The sequence below is a fragment of the Saccostrea echinata genome, unplaced genomic scaffold (genome assembly GCF_033153115.1).
Source record: "Saccostrea echinata isolate AGI-Se365-2 ecotype Australia unplaced genomic scaffold, CSIRO_AGI_Sech_v1 ptg000045l, whole genome shotgun sequence".
Classification (NCBI taxonomy): domain Eukaryota; kingdom Metazoa; phylum Mollusca; class Bivalvia; order Ostreida; family Ostreidae; genus Saccostrea; species Saccostrea echinata.
Window position 1 is genome coordinate 5141444 of NW_026889794.1, and position 21810 is coordinate 5163253.

The 21810-nt window shown below is 31.8% G+C and overlaps 1 protein-coding gene across 1 annotated transcript; it reads right to left on the reverse strand.

The window, feature by feature from the left end:
• Window positions 1-10467: 10467 nt before the first annotated feature.
• Window positions 10468-15522, reverse strand: LOC133201584 (uncharacterized). Its single transcript, XM_061337381.1, has 7 exons — window positions 15484-15522; window positions 14529-14600; window positions 12927-13110; window positions 12425-12522; window positions 12031-12115; window positions 10877-11042; window positions 10468-10587 (listed from the first exon to the last, which is right to left on the reverse strand). Exons 1-7 carry the CDS (start codon window positions 15520-15522, stop codon window positions 10569-10571), a joined length of 663 nt encoding a protein of 220 aa, XP_061193365.1. The 3' UTR covers window positions 10468-10568.
• Between the last annotated feature and the right edge of the window lie 6288 nt (window positions 15523-21810).

Consider the following 21810-nt stretch of genomic DNA (forward strand, 5'->3'; position numbering starts at 1 on the left):
TCGGGACTTTCCTTCTGTCTTCATGTTAACAGTGTCCTCAGGGTGGGTCCGAAAAAGATGCTTTCTTTGAAAATTGCTTTATAAATAGGTTGTGACTACGTGTCAAATCAATAGTATGGAAGACAATAAACATTTCAAGAGATGTTCCAATTCAATCAAGTGTAAAATTTAAAAGGAGTACATTTAGTGTCATTATTTAATGAATAGCCCTCGTATTATTACTCTCCATGTCTATAATATCACTTAGTAAAATTTCAGTATTTGGACTTAAAAGTATGATTGAATTTTAAAAAAAAAAAAAAAAAAGAAAGAAAAAATGCTCTCACCATCATCTTGTTTATATGGCTGAAATTGAGGAAATTCATGTTTTGTAGCATTTTAACAGTTGTATTAAGCCTAAATTTTTTTGAGAGAAAGAACTGATCTCGGCCCTATGGGCCCCGATCAGTTCTTTCTCTCACAGAATGTAGTTTTTGACTTATATCCTTCGCATAATGTCTGTATTATAATCAGATGTAATATATCAATAGAAAAAAGTAACATTTTAAAATTATTTAATTTCAAATTACAACCTCATTACAATAAATATCAAATATTGCAGTCTATGATTTAAATATAATTTTTTATATCAAAGAGATGTCAATTTGCTTAAATATGATCATGAACTTTGCCTCAAGGATCTCTATCACTAAGACAAATCCAACAGGTACTTCGTATTGGTGCTTCTATAGAATAAAACTCCTGGCCTAAGGATCATGAAACAGACTTAGACTTAAGTCAAATTTTCAATAAAATGTTTATTAATTATGAATTAATCTGTAATTTTGCAGATAACAACACATTTGTAAAACTATATTGAAAAAAAAATTAGTTTTGGGCTGCTTGACTTCTACAACATTTTAGTACAACATTAAAGATTTTGACTTACGCTTAAGATATCTTATGAGCCCTGGGCCTGGTGAATAATTTCATTATTTTCTGTGTAAAGTAATTTTTGCTTCTCTTCTACAATTAAGTATAAACATGCATGGTAGATTTTTTGGTGATTATTTCAACAATATGCTAAATATATTTAATAGAGGATCATTCAGATGTTGTACCTGTACATCTGTTACATGAATAATAGTGAAATTTTTAACTGAATGGAAATCGAATGGAAAGCAAATTAACTGAACAGCAAGGATTTGTACTCATTTATAAACAAACAGGTCGTAAAAGCTTTTTTTTAAATTTTAGTGGAAACATTTAAGTGAGATGTTGCCTTTAATACATCTAGGGGAAAAAATTATGTTGTTCATACCATATTGAATACAGCTACAAATACTTTATTTGTTGTCTACATTTGCCCTGATTGACTACACTTGGGAGATAACGTATCTGTGATAAGCTCTGGTGAATTATAATCTATAATTACTTACTGTCTCCACGTAAAATAATGTCAATGTTTCTCCCTAGTTCTTCGCTGTTATTTTTGCACATTATATTTTTAAAACGTGTTATGAAATGATTTTTTTTTCACAATTTGAAAACCGTTTTGTTATGTCTCTGATCATTTTAGATAATTCTGTAGCTCAGTAAATCTGATTCAATGGTACGAAGAAAATCACATACCCATTTTAGTCGTTTTATAACATTACCTATGGAATTATCCCTTGTTTTACAACAGAAATATCTCATGCCTCGGTCGGACGTGTTTTTCCAAAAAGCCCAAAGAACATAAATTATAGAGCTACATAAAATTCATACATATGGGTTGAAATTTCTCAATCTTCAACTTTTCTTTAATTTTTGCATGTAGTTGAAAATTCTTAATTTTTTTTGTTATATGTTGATTCCCAAAGCTAAGACTGAAAATTTTAATCTGGTTACATTTATTTCTAATGCGTCCATTGTAAAAAAAAAAATCATTACCAACTGAGATATTTCAAACGGGAATCTAAAATTTCAATCACTGGAAAACAAATGTGCGCATATATTACATAAGGCTTTACTTATACAGACTTGGCATGAATCTTTAAAGACTTGACGTTTTGAGAAAATAGAACTTTTTGTATTTTTCACATCATTTAGTATACACTTTAAACTAATTTTTTCTACACTGGCAATCAGTTAAATCTAGAGCAATTGACTGGAGTGTCAGTATTCTTAAAGGGCTTGTTGCATGTTGTCTTACCCGACTTTAAATAAATATTATCTTTTCTATCTTTATGCCTTCCTCTTCCATCATGACAAACAGAAATTTACTCTGTATATGATATTTTACCCTGTTTATGAAGTAGCAATAAAGACAAAACACCAGATTATATTGCGAAAATTTTTTACACAAATTGAGGTAAAAATTTTTAAAAATAAATATACATGTAAAATACATACATGTAAAATTAAAAAAAATGTGATATATGATAACATAATGAATTATCACTAAAAAGACAAAACCATGCAAAAACCTTTAAAGGTAACAAATACATTAGGCCTATCTTCATAATACAAAAAATACAAAGTAAGCTTGGCCTTGTAAGGGGTCAACAGCCTCCTAAACCGAATAAAGAATCAAACTTTAATGGGGATGAAGGGATGGGGTGTGGGAATATTTTTTTAAAAAACCCATGCAGAACTTTTTACAGTGTTTACATCAGGGAGGCTAAAAATGATGTTTCTCAATTTCTTGATATTAAAAGCGTAATACGTTCATCATGTATAGTAACCTGAGAAGTATTTTATTAAAGAGAAAAACATAACACAGACTATGAATAGTATTTATCCTACGTAAGTTTGGTCAATATTGTCCATTTAGTCAGCTAGGAATAAACGTGCTTCAAATTTCATCTCGATAGCACGTTAGTACGTCAAATACAGTATCCAAGATAATGTAAGTATGTATATAACATCTGCAAACATTTAATCAAATAAAACATACAGAGACTATCTTCTGAAAATAGTTAAAATATGCATCTTGCCATCTTACCAGTGTTTTTTATACATAACTGAACATTGAATCTATCAATTTTGGTTAAACATTCATCAGAATCATCACTTGGTTATCCATCTGGAAACATATATCTTTAGTCCAATGCGTAATTGCTACATCTCAAACGCTCAATTAGAATTTATAATGCCTCCAGAGCTTGTACATTACTAAAGCCTCATCCTTAGTGTTTCATGAGGTTTGTCAACAAAAGAAAAATCCCTTTTGCCTTGACAACGTTTTTTTAACAATTAACTATGATTGTTTTCATTCATATGTGGACTCGACATATCCCAGTGAACTGGAAATAAAGACGCCACAGAGTCTGACACATCTGTTTCATATTTGGATGTTTTACTGACTGAAGACGACAATGGTTGATTTCCTGATTTATGTAGTAACATTACACTATCACCTGCATATGGTGTTTATTTCTCCCAACGTATTCGATATGCAAGAGCATGCTCTGAATACGATCAATTTTGAAACCGAGATAGGCTATTGACGAATAAGTTAATGTTATAGGGATTTTCGTTTAAAGTCAACATTTCGAAAATTCTATGGTCGTTATACTGACCTTGTTGCAAAAACAACCTATCACTGGGTCATTTGGCCAATGATCTCAATCTCCTATCTTAAACGTTAGCACTACATATTCACAAAAATATTTTTTTTAGGAAATTGTTAACTTGTATACCAATGTATTCATGGGGAAACCAGAAGTCTCTGACGTGACTGTAGCTCTACTGGTTGTATTTATAAAGGAAGATAACAGTAGCACTTGGACTTGAAACTTTGCAACAACAATAAATAGAATAATGATCCTTCGTTTAGTTTCTTTTGTGGCAAGATTTATTATTAAATAAGACTAAAACTGTAGGAGGAGTAGCCTTTTAAAACTATTTTTCAGAAATTTTGATTTAAGTAACCATGGCAACATCATTCAACAAAATCAAAAAACAATAACACCAATTATGTATCTCTGTAGTCTACTTGTATGCCACATTATACTGAAATCAAACAAATAGTGTAGGAGGAGTAGCGTTTTGAAAGTATTTCAAGAAAATTTCAATTTTTAGTAACCATGGCAACACTGTTCATCGAAATCCGAAACTGGTACAGAGAATTATGTATCTTATTGTAGTTTTCTTGTGTGCTAAGTAATACTAAAATCAGACTAAAACTGTAGGGGTAGCATTTTGAAGGTATTTCAAGGAAATTTCTATTTTTAGTAACCATGGCAACAATGTTCATCGAAATCAGAAAATCAATATAAAGAATTATGTATTTTAGTGTAGTCTACTTGTTTGCCAAGTTATACTGAAATCAGACCAAACCTGTAAGAGGAGTAGCATTTTGAAAGTATTTCACAGAAATTTCTATTGTTAGTAACCATGGCAACCCTCTTCATTGAAATCAAAAACCGATATACAGAATTACCAAGTTATATTGAAATCAGATAAAAACTGTAGGAGGAGTAGCATTTTGAAAGTATTTTACAGAAATTTCTATTTCTTAGTAACCATGGCAACACCGTTCATCGAAATCAAAAACCGATATACAGAATTATGCATCTTAGTATAGTCTACTTGTATGCCAAGTTATATTGAAATCAGGTCAAAACTGTAGGAGGAGTAGCATTTTGAAAGTTTTTCACAGAAATTTCTATTTTTAGTAACCATGGCAACACCGTTCATCGAAATCAAAAACCGATAAACAGAATTGTGTATCTTAGTGTAGTCTACTTGTGTGTTAAGTTATATTGAAATCAGACCAAAACTGTAGGAGGAGTAGCATTTTAAAAAATTGTTTACAGACGGACGGACAGACAGACAGACGGACAGACGACGGACATCTTACTATCGCATAAGCTCTTCTGGTCTCTGACCAGTAGAGCTAAAAATCAACAAACGGCCCTATAAGGCTGCTAGTATAACGTTCGATAGCTAACTTGGTTTGAAGTGATAAACGACATATCACATTGAATGCGTACAAAATGTAAACAAATTGTATACTGTGTCAATTTTTCAGGTATCTAGTCAATAATGCTAAAAATTAATGTAGTATAGCCAAACGATCTTGAAGCATTACATGTAACTTTCATGTTATGATGTCTTTGGACTTAAACTTGTAGCTCTTTTTTCCCCCATTTTTTAATGTATGCATATATGTCTATAATTAATTACATGTATATATTTTAATATATAGTCTTAATATCAAGTATAAGAGGGTGATGACCTGACCCTCTTTACATGGTACTAAGGGGTGTGGTGGACAGTACTTTGTGTTTATTTCCCTTTCAACATAGGATTACCATCTCTTCATGCCTAGTCTAATTACTATGTTATTATATATTTATTATGTTACTGATACAAAAACTATCATATTATTTTTCTCTCACAAATCCAAAGAAGCAAATATTTTTTTTACAATATTACATTTAAGAATATTGTACGTTTATTTTTGTATTATAACCTTATCATAACATGGTTATCACCATAACGGACTCAGCCCCTTAGTACCCGTTTCATCCCAAACGCCGTCATATGAGCATGGATAAGTCCGATTATGTTTCAAAAACATGTTATATCATAAGTAGTCTTGTTACATAATAATTTGATTGTCAACTCCCGGGATCGTTGTAAGCTTATGTAAGTAAGAGGTTATAGACCGAGGAGGACAACTCCTACAATCCTCTTCTCTTGACCAAAAAGACTCACGCCAGTTATTTTTTCAATGTTCAAGTGAAAAGGGAATTAGAGAGAATAAACGATCAGTATGTACTGGTACCAGCTTACAAAGCTGGTATCAACAAAGTCTTTGTTTGCAAGGCTCATTATTTGAATTGTGTTTTACAGGAACTAGGATTTATTTCTGCAGGTGGAAATCCAATTTACACCCATAGCTCCCTTTCTAAGGAAGAAATACTTCAAAATCATTTGTCCGTTTATATTTTTAATATTCCCAACAATCAAAATGAATTTGAATTACCATACCTTTACTGGATTCCTAAACTTCATAAAAATCCTTAAAAACAAAGATAGCGGGTTCCAGTAAATGTTCTACCAGGCCTCTTTCTTTACTCCTCACTAAAATATTTACTGTAATGGAGGAGAAACTTCAGGACTACTGTACAGCAGTATATTCGAGAAGTGGTGTAAATCAGATGTGGATACTTAAAAACTCGAAAGAACTTTTGGAAAATTTGAAATTACAAAATTTTACTAAAACCAGTAACATCAAAACGTACGACTTTTCAACACTCTATACAACCATTCCCCACGATAAATTGAAGTCCAGGCTTTTTGACATCATAGACAGCTGCTTTTTCAATAAAAATGGAACTCGTAAATATACTTACCTCGTCATTAGTCATTTGCAAAATTATTTTGTTAAAAAGCATTCTGATTCTACACACAAAAAGATGCTTGAGTTTCTGATTGACAATATCTATGTAGTTTTTGGAGATCAGGTCTTCCAACAATCTGTTGGAATTCCCACGGGTGCCAATTGCGCCCCGTTATTAGCAGACCTATTTTTATATTCATATGAAGCAGAATTTATTCAAAAGCTTATACATAAAGAAACACTTGCTGTAGCCTTCAACTCGACAATTCGTAATATCGAAGACGAATTATCAATTAACAATAGTTATTTTCATCCATATGTCGACTCGATATATCCTAGTGAGGATATATAATAAAAGATACCACAGATTCTGACACATCTGTTTCATATTTAGATATTTGAATAGAAAAAGACGTTAATGGTAACCTAATAACAAAACTTTATGATAAACGTGATGACTTTAACTTTTCAATCGTCAACTTGCCTTACTTATGTAGCAATATACCCTTATCACCTGCATATGGGGTTTATGTCTCTCGGTTGATTCGATACGCAAGAGCATGCTCTACGTATGAACAATTTCTAAAACGAGACAAACTATTAACTAACAAGTTGATGAAACAAGGATATCAACAGTCTCGTTTGAAGTCATTATTTCGCAAGTTTTACTGTCGATGCAATGACCTTGTCAGCACATGCAACCTATTATTAAGTCAAATGCTGATTGATGTTTTTCATACTAATTGTTAGGCCATTACTTATACACTGAACTGTCTACGGATTTTTCCGGTGTTTTTTTTTTTTTCGGATCATGACAAGGAGCACACGGCGGGTGTGACCGGTCAGCAAGGAATGCTCACTCCTCCATGGCACCTGATCCCACCTCTAAATCCATATTAGCTCTGTTCCAAATTTGTATCGTTTCATTGGACTTTCGAGACTGAATACTGTTCGTTATCTTTATATTTCATTTTACTTCTCGAAATAACTCTTCAAATTTAATTTTTAAATTTAACGTTCCGTTGATTAACTTCCTTCCTGTCCATATCGCATCACAAGTTATGGGGAGTGGCCATGTTACCCAACCTGTATAAATGCCTTAAGAGAGAGACACAATTCAACTTACCACTCTTTATTAAATTGAACAATACATTCTGATTATTTATAATTACTAAAGATACAAATACACAATATAATAAACATTATAATAGACATTAATATCAAAAATTATAAAATATATTAACCTGAAAATAGAATGAGCCATCTAAAAATTTAACCATTGTACAAAAAAAACGCGAAAGTCTACCAAAATATCTTACCCTGTACAAATGCAACAAGAGAGAGACACAATTCGACTTACCATTGTTGGATGTGTCTATCTGAGTTGCATATCCGCGTAGATGCCTTACCATATTTCTTTTTTCTTAAAAATTTGTAATAATGACTTTAAATTTTGATCTGAATTTGAATTAATATTATTTTGTCTTCCAACACTCTTTAATTTTTCAATTCACTTTAAAAATCATGTTCAATCTTTTGCATAAACTTTATTTTTTATTTCTTGTAGATAATTTATATTGATTGACTGATTGTATGTTGTTTTGCGTCCCATTCGAGAATTTTTCACTCATATAGAGACGTCATCATATAGGTTTAATAATTATGCACACAATGGAATAGTCAATAAACCATGAAGCTTGGGCTTGGAGTGTACCAAGTTCTTTAGTATCAGCAAAAGCCCTTTGTTCGAGATGTGAAACATGTACATGTACTAATGAATATTGCACCTGAAGTGCTAAACAGTCAATAAATCTACAGAATTCGTAAAGGAAAAAGGATCTCTTTCTATCCCCCTGTCTTCCTTTCTGAATTAGTAAACTTAAGCTAAAATTAAAACATAAAGAATTAAAAAATAGATTAAATCAAAATTAAAAATTAGAACAGAAACTTAAGCAAGGTTTTGTAATTGATTGAATATTAAGGATCTACGCTTTACACTGATACTTCAACCAAAATTATATCTCATCCATAAGTGCAAAAAAAGTTTACTCACCATCTTGTCTTCGATTTCAATTAAAAGGACACAGCAAGAATTCAAATATAATTTTTACAAAGCTCATATACACAGGGACAGTCCCATATTCCTCAGGTAGTGTGTAAACTTTCCCTGTGTAAGCCGAGACAATCCAACCATATACAGATTTTTTTCTGCTTTCGTTTTCTGTGGAATTATTTGCTTTTCAAGAGCAATTAATCCATTTTACCTCTAAAAACAAATCTCTTCTAATGTCCACAAGACTCCTAAGCTCCTGACTTAATCCATTAAAAATGACAGGACTATCTTCGAACAGTGACATTGAATATGCAGAAATGAAGCTTACTGTGTTTGAAAACTACTCACTGTAGGAAATCACCTGACCTGTTGCAGACAAGTGGTTATACCCCTGAAGGTATAATTATCACATATGCATCTTATAAAGCAGTCAGGATAAAATCATCATTATCTTGATTAAATAACAAGAAATACACAAAAAATTGTAATAAAGTGGATAGACACACAAAGGGTTTAATTTCTTGTGTGTGTACTACGAATGTTGTTAAACTTTTCCCTCGCCATTCGATTTGTTCCCTCGCGAATTACACGAGAGAGCGTGCTCGCGAAAATTTCGTTTTCGTGTATATTAGTATTCCTAAAGATTATATAAAGCAATAACCACAATTCGTGAATATTCTGTCTCGCTAATAAAGAGTCAATGACTATCTCGCGAAAACAAGGTGTCGCGAAAATTTAGTGATCTACAGTACTCGGGAAAAGTTAACCAACATATACTTAGCGATAAGGTCTTCGCTAAGGGAAATGGGAAATAAAGTTAAAACTAATTCATTATGGGTAATTAATATGTTGTGAATATACAACACTAATGGTGGTTATCAGGATCACTGTTTTCGGAAAAAAACTTACATAATTTTTTTTTATTTCTTTGTACATAGATTTTTTTCCAAAAATTAAATTTCTTTAAATTCTTTTGTAATCAATTTAACAAGTCTGTGAAGTTTTAATGAAGATTCACATGTATGCAATCGTACTTTCAACTTATTTCACATTTTTAAAAAAAAATCAAAGAAAGTATTGAATTGATTACGTTCACGTATTTTTTTTTACACTTCTGAGTTTTGATAGAGCAATGCATATATATATATTGGCAAGCTTTACATGTGTTACGTTAATGTTTGAAACCACAAAAATTACAATTTCAGGGAGAAAAAATATCCATTTACCGGTACTTGATTTGACGTTTAAATAAAAGAAATGAAAGTAAATATTTGTAGTAAATGTAAAAGTTGAAGATAAATAGTTATCAACCTCATACATCCAGTAAAGAATACGATTAGGGCAAAAGTCAAGGACCCCTAGAATCCCTAGAGGAGAAAGCATCCTCTGCCAACCGGCCACAAACCGGTAGCTGTGAGCCACATGTATTAATTGATTCAGTAGTCAAATTGGTATAAACACAAAGTCTAGCAATTAATGAGAAACATTTCACTCATTATATGATCCTACCATATGTTGTATTTGCAAACAAGGTCAATATATATATATATATATATATATATATATATATATATATATATATATATATATATATATATATATATATATATATATATATATATATATATCGATCATAGAATTTGTGAAATACTGACTTTGTATGCAATAGTTGAAAACCATGTTACATCAAGTTATTTGTCATTAGCTTGCCTTAATTTTTAAATTGATCATACATTCATCATGTTGATCATACTTAAAATATGGACGACATTAACAACATCATATGCAGATGACAGAGAAATACATCAAAATATATGGAATTGAAAGAATCTACATGCATTTTCTAGTACGTTACTATGAATATAGCAATACATAATTTTCTCATCGGTGAATTCTAAAGATGATAAATAATAAAGACTTCCGTGAATGTTCAATCCTATAAAATAGTCTTTGAAATATAACTACCTATTCGTTTCCATATTGGGCAAGCAGATTTATACGCATTATCATGAAAGTATAACATGTGATAACGCACATAATTTATAAGAATAAAAAAAAAGAAAGTCACCTGTTTTCCAGTATATTGTGTTATTCTATTAATTTCATATCAAATGTACAGTCATGTAGAAAGCATATTACCCCAGGCAGTAGTTGCGTTTGGAAAAAGGTACAAAAGTTCTTTTAACAGTTCTTTAATTAGATTTAAGCACTTTGATGAAGTCTGCAATAAAAAAAAAATTGCAATACTTCTTTTAAAATATAGTATTCCATTCGAAGGAAATGAAATGAATTTTTTGATGGTTACATTTTGATAAAACATACGTTTTCAAAAATTATTGCGGAATTGTGAATGATAAGACTACATAGCCTTAAATTAACTTTCTAATATCTGCACTTACCTCTAGACTGTTGAGAATTATGAAGTGTTGCAGCCTCAAGCTAATGCTTATGAGAGGAGAGTCTCTAAATTTTGAATAATTTACAATTTTCATTTTTGTAATATAACATACTTCTTTTTGCATAAAAAGAAATGATGCTGATTGCATCCAACCGCCCGCCAGCTTTTGTGTTTGTCCATGACGACACAGTCTCTAGTGGAGACAGAGTGGTGGCTATGAAAGTCAAACAGAGTTCCATCGTCCCAGTGTTCATTACTGAGGCCTATCCAAAAGTCGTCTATAAAATAAGATTATATATATTACTATAGTGAATATCTTAATTAGAGCTTTAATATCTCCAGCAAAGGCCCATGTTCGAAAAGGAAAGGCCTAACCGTAAAGGAATAAAAATTGATGTTACTTAAGGCAGGAGAAAAAGAGCAGTTTCCAGATTCCAAGGTAGATTTGTGTTGGATGAATTGATACTATAGTATTTGCTAAGTGGTTACCTCTAGTCAACCTCCGGGCAATCCGATTATTGTCTAAAAACTACCTTAAAACCTTATGAATTTTTTTTACTCACTTTTAGATAAATATATCTATGATTTGATCCGACTGATATGCGAAAGAGTAAAATATGGTATACGTATTTGGGGTTATTAAAATCAAACAAAATTCCCTTTTTTAGAATTATTATCAACGATGAAAAATCCTTCAAATGTAACAAGAATATAGTATGAAAGAGGTAGGGTGAATTAAGCTTTATCCCTTCTCCTTGCACTATCTCTCTTCCCTCCCATCTTTCTTTCGCTTTCGCTTTCCCTTTTTTCTTCCATTTTTGACACCACAGAAAACATAACAAAAGTTATGTTCATCAGTTATTTTTTATCAAAATAATATTAATTTTACTATCTAGTAAATAAGTATAGCGCTCGCGCCGTGGTCGGAAGAGCGTGAGTTTGAATCTCGACCGCAACTGACCTAAGTTGATAAAAAAAAAAAAGGTAGCAACTGTTCCTTCAGCAAGCGCACGGCACTTTGAATTAAGTGAAAGTTGCGGATCCTTCGGATGAGACTTTAAAAACCGAGGCCCCGTGTCACGGCAGGCGTTGGCACGATAAAGATCACTCACTGCTCAATGGCCCTAAGTGCCGAGTAAAGGTCTAAATTTGAAGCCGTTAACCGGTAAATCCATGAAAAATTCTCGAATGGGGCGTAAAACAACATACAATCAATGAATCAATGAATCAATCAAGTAAGTTAAATGTCAAAATTAATATGCATACGTCCAGTCATAATTCTATGAATAAAGTCCTCCTCTGTTTGAGAGTGTATGCTCGTTAGGGTCATGCCACTATGTCTGCAAATAGTCTGAAAGAATAAAAAAAAAAACGTTACTTTACAGAAAATTCTTCATTTGTCTTACCAAATGCAAAACATTTGCAGAATAAGAGCAACATTTCATTTAAAAGTATCAAAAAACATGAAACGTGTGTTTTCTCAAAAAGTTTTTGAATTAACCTTCTTTACTAAACTAAATGAATTGTGCGGACAGCTTACACAAATAAGCCATCATACCTTATAACTCCGTTTTTAAAAAAAAATTGTTTCAGTTGAAATTAAGCATTTATTTATTTATTAATTGTTGGTCAGTAAGTGAAATTGCTGTAGCATCCTTACATCTGCCTCATGCCTAGTGGTTTGGCTCTTTTCGTTACCGTTGTGTACCGACGAGATATAGCAGTAACCATTGAAAGTGTGGCCATGTTTACAGCTATCTACAAAAAACAGAAGTGGGGTCATAAAATCATGATGCAAGATTGTTAGCTTATGTTTATTCGATGCACATCTTTACAATGTTCGAAAGAAATTATTAGGATAAATCCCGTTGTAAAAATATAAAACTATGTTGTTGGGTTTTGTTTTTAATTTCATGACAAACCGACAAGGGAGATGAGATATTTGAGTACGAAAGATACACATTTCAACAGTAAGCTTTCTTTTCAGTCACATATGTTCTATATTCAGATAAAATTTTGTTTGCCGCTGTTTATTTCTTTTTTTTCAAAATAAAGTAGTAAAGGATAGCTGAAATGGGCACAGAAAAAGATTACGCAATCAGAATAGAAACCCTTTAACCCTTTTCTTACAAAGAAAGGCAAAAAATATCTGGTAAGTTTACCGTGATGACTATTAGTATGATGTGTCGTCATCTGGGTGGATGTTGGGGGTTGGGCTGAGGTTGTTGGGTAGGGTGATGTGGTTGTGATAGATCCTGGATATTGCTTGTTACACAGATTCTTGCTACAACACTGCCGAGTTAAGCTTCTTCTGAAGTGATTTTTAGGAGCAATATCCGAACATTCCTACAAAATTAAATGTATCAAAGTAATTCATTGTATTACTATTGTTAAGTATTCTAAAAAGGGAGATACCATTGTTTTTTCATGTAGATTTCTCTCCCTTTGTATTACTGGCTATCTAGCTGTTAAAAAATTGCACTGGGGCATAATTTTGGATCGAATCCTCGAATAGAAAGGATTCAGATTTTAGTCAACTGTGGACGACGATGTGCTTTACTCAAAGTCAGATTATTTGAATGTATCTTCATTGATTGTGCCTGCTCAGCTAATTATGAGTGCCAATTAATTAAATTATTTTAAAATACATACTCGTTTTACAATTATAGAATTATCTGTTGATTAAATAAAACATAAAATATGAAATGTTTATCATTTATTTTTTTTTTTTAAAAGTAACTAGCATCAGAGACTCAACAAACTACAACATTGAAAGTGTTCTAGCTGATCCACTTTCTTTGTCAACTGTAGATTGGTAAACTACATGAACACGATAAATGAATCCAAAATCCAAATACCCTGACTTATAGACCTGAAGGAAAGCATATTAACCGAGCACAAAGTGTGAGAAAGTTAATTTATGGATATACCGGTAAATTGTGTGGTCATAAAATTTGTGTTTTTTCCTTATAAAATGTAATGTGTAATGTAATTCATTACTTTGACAAAGTAATTGTAATTTAATCAATTACTTTTCTGAATGAGAGTAATGGTAATGGTAATTGTAATGGTAAAAATTTCAAAGTAATTGTAATTTAATTCATTACATTTCAAAGTAATTGACCCCAGGTCTGGTCAGATATGATATACCAAGCTCACTAGACAATGCGATATTGAAATTGTATCTGAGTCATAGATAAACCCATCACAAGGATGAACTCAAACTTCAATATGTTGTTGTCCGTTTCATATTTCTTTAACTCAAAGTAACATCACAAACATCAAGTTTACAGGGAGTCAAATCAGGTGACTTTTTCCTCGTCAATGACATATGATTGATCACATACAAAATTATTTTATTAAAAACATTTTGATTCAACAGGTAAATACTCTGAAGTTGATATTAAAAGGATACTGGAGTTCCTCATTTGCAATATCTATCTATTCTTTGGATTTTAGCTCTTTCAACAATCCGTTGGAATCACAATAGGTGAGTTTTTCAACCGACCTATTTTTATATTCTTATGAAGCAGAATTTATTCAATGACGTCTATATGAAAAGAAGAAAACTCTTACTGTGGCCTTCAATTCGACATTCAGATATATCGACTTTACTTGCTGGGGATGCTTACTCTGCCTTTGCACCTGATCCCACCTCATGTTTTTTTCCAGGGACCCGTGTTCACAATTTGTATTGTTTAAATGATTCATGAGATTGAACACCGTTCGTTATCTTCAACTTTTACATTTGTTTTAAATCCTACCTGCTCAGCCACACATCCAAGTATATAGGCCAGATTAAAGTTATTGTCAATGGTTTCTGTCACAAAACATATCTGTAATACAGTCATATGTATAGGAAATTAATGGCTTTTCCCAAAACGAAACTACTTATAATTTGGAAAGTAATTCCTGTAATCAATCCAGTAATAAAAATTCAAAAGACTAAGTAGAGTGAAGCATGAATCATTGATAAAATAGTTATAAAATGAAAAATAGAATTAGCTAAGGAATATTGTAATAAAGAACAGCAGTTAAGATCACGATCTAGTAAATGAACGGTGCCTACAGATTTCTCAAATTTGAGAAATAAATTTCTTTAATGATGCTTTTATAACTTTATCTTGGTCAAATAAGGTGTTTCGGGGCATAATTTGCAGGTAACCCTGACGAAGAATTTTAAACTGTCATTATGAATGAAAAATTAGGAAAACCAGTCACGAATATGGGAGTTTTTTCCATATCAGACAAAGGAAATGTATTCAGATTGCCTGCAGTCTCTCAGAAAACGGTAACTTGTATGTTCTAAACCTCTTCTTTAAAATACATGTAATATTAAATTAAATATAGGTATCGAGATTACTTTTTTTAACATGATTTCAAATTGAATTCCATGAAAATACTTTATTTTCTACTTAATTCTATTATACCCGTAAAGTACGGGAAAAAGGAAGTTGAAATGATTATGACGCCATAATGGATCTAGCACCAAACAGTTAGCCTAAAGTCATTTACTAGATTTTGACCTTAATCTGTTTTATGTCTATTAATTACCGAAAAGTTCCGGAAAAGTAAATTTTCATTCTTGTTTTTTGAACATTTTTGGCTAACTTGTTCTTAACTTTTAATTTTAATCTTAATTATGAAGTATTCGCAAGATATGATCTTGGAGCTCTTTTGTAAAGGAGTTATGTAGAAAGAAGGTACGCTAGCACCTACCTCATGGTGGTCACAACTTGTGTTTGCGTGACAGTTCATGGGTTTATCAACGAGATCACAACTATAGCAATGCAGACCATCCGCTTTATTTTACATGTATACAAAAATAGAAAAATAAATTGTATTATATGTTGTATAATCATATTCTAAGACATTTCGCCCCCAGCTTTCAAACAAGCTTTTGTTACGATTCAAGAGGGTACTAGTAGAAAAAGTACTAGTATTAATAAGTGATGTCAATTTTACTCGGGCAGTTTAGTCGAATAGTCGGGGGCTTTATGTCCTATACAGACTACTTGTACTACATTAAAACTATTAATATTTTTATATATAAAAAAAAATAAATTTGCAATCTATACTGTAACATAGAAGATCTAATGTGAATTTTAGCATTATAATCTAAAAGTAACTGCATTTCTTTGAATTTCCTTATTTGTTCAGATATTATTAAGCTTATTTTACTCTTATTGTAGAAAACCATTTTTAATGAAAAAAGTGAAGATAACGAACAGTGATCGATCACGAAAAAAAACCTACAAACAATACAGATCTGTGAACAGGGCATAAAACACGACTGCTGGAAATTCCAGAGGTGGGATCAGGTGCATAGGAGGAGTAAGCATCCCCTGTGGACTGGTAACATCCGCCGTGAGTCCTATGTATTGATCAGGTAGGCGGAGTAATCCGTAGTCAAATTTAGTATAAAAACAAAGGTTTAACAATTAGTATGAAATATATCAGTCAAAAAATGACCCAGTGATAGGTTATATTTGCTAACAAGGTCATTATAACGATCATAGAATTACGAAATGCTGACTTTAAATGACGTTGTTGAAGTCCCTGTAACATCAACTTATCTGTCAAATAAAGGTAATATTTTACATCAAAGAATTCAACATATAATTCTTAACAGGGCCGACGCCAGATTTCTGGAAAGGGGGGGGGGGGGCAGGAGAGGGTCTGCCGGGGGTACTCCTCCACTGAGTAAAGCCAGAATATTTTTTGACAAATTGGTTCCATTTTGGTAGCTTTTAATACCTACTTAAAGCCATTTTTCCCAGTATCATAGTAGCAAAATCAAGCAGCAGTACTATAAACAAATCATGATTTTTTTAAGGGTAGGTGTGCAATCGCATCGAAAGCACACCCTTGCTTAATATAAATAAATTATCTTCATTGTATTTTTTCATTAAGGGTGGTTTTCACATTAAAAAATATAACACTGACTTACCTTTCAAAACCAGCATAGAGAGCAAGCACGCTGCTGCAAGAAATGTATATATAATATTTTTTTATCGTCGTGCATTCTACTAATTAATGCATAAAAGGTTCAATGACCAGGTTTAATGACTTTAAATTATTCCCTTAAAAATTGTCAGTTAAATCACTGATAAATGTTGCACCGCAATGTAAATTGAAATAAATTATTGATAATTTGGATTTCTTTTGGAAAATCATTGTCAGGAAAGTAAAAATTAATAAACAGAGGGATGTTGCACCTTAAAATAACTAAGGAAAAGAACGGCTACCACTATAAAAGTCAAACATCATTATGGAATTCCATATACGACAGCCAACTGCTCACTGCCAACTGCCTTTGATTATAGATAATATGTATATCACTCATATACTGCCTCTGCCAGCTACTTACTGTCAACTGCTCACTGCCAACTGCCACTGCTTATAGGTAACATTGCCTATTTGGTTATCTTTGATATCGTTCAATACGCATGCTTGAATAAACCCTATAATAGCAAGAATATTACAATTATAACAAAAATTGGCGGATTCAGGAATTTTTAAAAGGTGAAGGCGAGGAAGGAGTAAATTGGAAGAATGAGGATTTTCTCTTAAAAACAAATAATTCCCATATTTCCTTGCAGGCAAATAATTGGTCTTCTACAGACTTCTTTGACAGTTTCGAATTATGTTGGTCCTATCGGAAATTCAAAAAAAAAAAAACGTCAATTTCCGGTTATAAGAGAAAAACTAAGTTATTAGAGTTTTTAACTTTCCCATAAATATCGCTTATAAAGTTTGGAAATGAATTTTTAATATGATATTAAGACTGCAAATGTCTAGAGCAGCGTCAAATATCTTTGTAAAATTCATTTATAAGATTTTGCTCACACTTTTGCTCGGCAACAGTAAACGACTGAAGTCTAAAACTTTCAAGACTGATAGTCAGTCATCAGTTTATCTGCATCATGTGAAAATCGTTCGTTGCCGTCAATCCCGGTCGTGATGGGATGCGAAAAAAGAGAATTTTTCAATTTTTTTCTCTTTTTACAGAAATTTTGGTTAATACAGATTTTAGATAGACCATGTCCATTTTATTTGTTTTTATCTGTATTTACATATCTTTGGAAGCTTTGAGATAACTTTTGTTAATCATTTAGAGTTATCTAATTGATAAGATTGCTTTTTTTCCCCAAAGGAATCAGGAAAACGGAAGACCTGCTATTCCCTAGGCAATAAGTATCTGGTTCAATAACTATTTTGACGGGGAACAGATTTAAGGCTTATATAATGTCAGAAAAATGGGGGGTCTATGTATGTAGGAAGGACCATCCCTAAATTGAGGGTGGGTTGTCACATACGACACTTTACTACTTGTCAAGGGATTTCTGTTGGGTTGCCCCCCCCCCCCCTTCGCCAACTGAAATTGCTTCCTTGCCTAGGAACAATTATTTTTACATAGAGTAAAATACCTTGTAACGTTTTACAGAATATTGGAAAAGGTTTTAGAAATCATTTTACTAGTGCAAAAGAATTTGTGATATTTCCCTAGTGTTTCTGGTATATTTCTTACCGGCTAAAGCTAGGTTACCCCCTTACTTTGCTTGTCAGGAAATATTGGAGTTAGTCTTTCGTTTTCAATGTTCTTTCACCTTCCCAGTATAAATATTCCTGGATCCGCCTCTTTTATCACTGTAGCAATATTGTTGCATTCAAGCATGCGTGTTAAGAATAAGACAATTAATAGGTAATACCATCTATAAGCTGTGACAGTAGACAGTTGGCAGAGGCAGTTGGCAGAAAGCAGTTGGCTGTCGTACGGATATTCCATAGAAATTCCCGAGTCAGCTACTTTTTTGATAAAATAATTAAAAACAAAAATTATTCTTTCAATATCAATTGAAGTATTTTTAAGAGAATGACTTGTTTATAAAAATTAATGCTCGTAAAATTTTTATAAACGTGAACATTATATTTAAGGTATATCTATTAGGTTTAAGTATACCTGTGACTATGTTGAGTCCCATGCCTTAACTTTCACGTACACATACACCGATAGCATTGAACTTGGTGGCACTTAATAGATATGTACAATACTTATACGTCCTACAGACGGGGGCTGCTTTACGATCTGTTTTATCGCTATGTTGTCACAATGATAATTTTTACATTTTAGACCACTAGAGAATCAAATTGACACAAACTTTTACCATTTGCAATGAGATTAAACTGGGTGATTCTTTCAGATCATTTGTTGTTGTTGGTTTTTTTCTTCTTTTTTTAGATTTTGTTACAAGCTAAAGAAAGACTCCTACTGAATAAAAAAATCTGCGACTTATGTCTTAAATTTCGAGCTTACAAACTAAATTGCTAAAAATTTACTGTTGAGGGAGGTGTCCTCCTTGTTGCAATGCTTAGTGCAGTTCAGTTCAAGAGAGTTTGTACTAAAGGCAGTTTCCTTTCAAACACATACTACGACAGTATAGCAGCCAATAATGCTCCAGATCTGTACTTTGGCATTCCATAATAATGATGTTGGAAAAGTTTCTGTAGAATCCGGTGACGTCGTGTCTCCATTTGCTTGACGTACAATCCTTCGGCATTTTGCATTAGAGTTGTTATAGTCATTCTTGGATTTTGATATAGTCTTGCTTGCAGTAAAGTAAAATATATCAAATTATAAGAAACAAAAGCTCAAGTAAGATTTTTATAAAACATTCGTTGCATCTTCCTGTGTGTCAAACGTAAACTTTACACATTTTCAAACTCTCCCTAGCAATATTTTCAATATAACTTGGTAAGTAGTATCCTTGAGTAAAAAGAATTTTTTTCAACTTTTGAAAATGTAGGTTTATTCCTTTTCACAATTTTCCAAAAAAAAAAATGAGATCTTCTACTTTCATTACCTTCAAAGGGGTAGAAAAAAATATGAAATCATCAGAAATGTTAACCCCCCAAAAGCTTCAATTTTTTGGTAATATGCAAGATATTGGTTCATAGTTAAATCATGCCTTATAAGCTAAGATGGTGTTCAATTGGGGTTCAAATTTTTACAAAGAAAAATATATTTTTGATGAACGAGATTAGAATTTATCAATATATTGTGGAATTCCATATACGACAGCCAACTGCTCACTGCTTACTGCCAACTGCTGACTACTTACTGCCAACTGCCACACGTATTTGAATAAATTTTCATAGTTATGTAGATATTTACGTGAATTTTCATAATACATAACTTATTTGGGAAAACAAAGAGATATAAGTCTTTAATTTGGAAAATCATGTTTTTCACTATAGAAATCAACAGAAAACGGAAATTTATTTTCAACCCCCCCCCCCCCCTCCCCGCGAGACAACAATTCTTTTTTATGGGTATTATGAATTATTATTTCACAAATTCATACCAAAGGTTTTTTTTTTTTTGTTTCGAGGGCGGGGGAGGGGGCATGTGTTTGAATACTAAAAACAGGAAAATAGTCATTTTATTACCAATTTCAAATGAGATAAGAAATAAAAAATGTAATTTAGCAATCTGATATGTTGAATTTTACATAAGTTAAACATACGGAGAGATTTAAGGGTCATTTATCCACTTCCATGAGTATTTGAAAATCTGGTGATGTTTTCAGCTTGATATCATTAATGGATGAAATTTGAAAGGAGTTGCAAATAAGCAAGAGCAATTAACTTTTTGACACTGGTTTTTAAAATTATCTATCCATTACTAATGAACTTTTCTTTGCATTCAAACATTGGGGGGGGGGTCTTAAGGGGGGACAAAAGAACAAACTTAGTAGGGTCTTGAGTAACATTTGTTGGTTTATGTATTCATACTATAGAAATATTATTGAAAATTATAATAGCATACTTCTGCCTAGCTAGTGTAAAACATCTAGCAATATCTTTCAGTGTTTCTTTTTACCCTATGAAAAGTACCTGTATTTGGGAGTTTAAATTCAATTCAATTCAATTCACTTTATTGACAATTACCATGTCGGCATACAGTCATGACATAAAACAGATTAACAAGAATAATACATATATATACAAAGTGACAAATGTGAGGTAAACAAAATAATGTGGAGTATATTCACATATTTCTATATGTCTTATTTAAATCGTTTTAATGGCTGAAATGCCTTGTATTATGATTTTTTCATTAGTATTTCTAATATAAATGCAAATATCAACAAATATTACCCAAGATCCTACTAAAAGTTTGCCCCCCCCCCCCAAATTTTTTTCTGAGGTATACAAGCCTTTAATATCTCCCCCGTCAAAAAAGCTAATGAATTGGACATGTGGGAATTAAATGTTTTGTATTTAAGAGGAAATGCTCTTTCCTTCTATTTATTCCTTCCTCGCCTTCACTGTTTAAAAATTCCTGAGTCCGCCAATTTTTGTAATTATTGTAATCTATCATAGGGTTTATTCAATTAAGCATGCGTATTTAAGATATTAAAGATTACAAAACAGGCAATATCATCAAAGAGCAGTGGCAGTTAGCAGTAAGCAGTGAGCAGTGAGCAGTTGGCAGTAAGCAGTTGGCAGTAAGCAGTACGTGAGCAGTTGACAGTAAGCAGTTGGCTGTCGTATATGGAATTCCATAATATATTGCTTTATTTTTTTTTGGTTTGTTTGTTTTATCAGAAAGTGAATATAAAGTGTAAGAAATATATTGACCACAGAACACAAAGTCACTTGCACACAGAAAAATTAATATTCTAGCTATTTAATTATTCTGGATTCTGAAAAAAAAAAAAAAATATATATATATATATATATATATATATATATATATATATATATATATATACACACACATATATATATATATATATATATATATATATATATATATATATATATATATATATATATATATATATATATATATATATATAGCTAAAATATTAATTTTTCTGTTTGCAAGTTGACTTCGTGAGTTTTGTGGTCAATATATTTCTTACACTTTATATTCATTTTCTGATTTATTAAAGTGTTTTTCACTTTTTTTTTCAAAATAAAACATGCAAGTATATAAATTGCTTGAAATTAAATGTAATAAAATGGAACCATTACATA

Coding starts and splice junctions, on each gene's coding strand:
- LOC133201584 (XM_061337381.1), bottom strand. CDS start 15,522: ATGAACTGTCACGCAAACACAAGTTGTGACCACCATGAG. Junction 13,111..14,528: donor TTGGATGTGTGGCTGAGCAG/GTAGGATTTAAA, acceptor TTAATTTTGTAG/GAATGTTCGGATATTGCTCC. Junction 12,116..12,424: donor CCACTAGGCATGAGGCAGAT/GTAAGGATGCTA, acceptor TTATTCTTTCAG/ACTATTTGCAGACATAGTGG.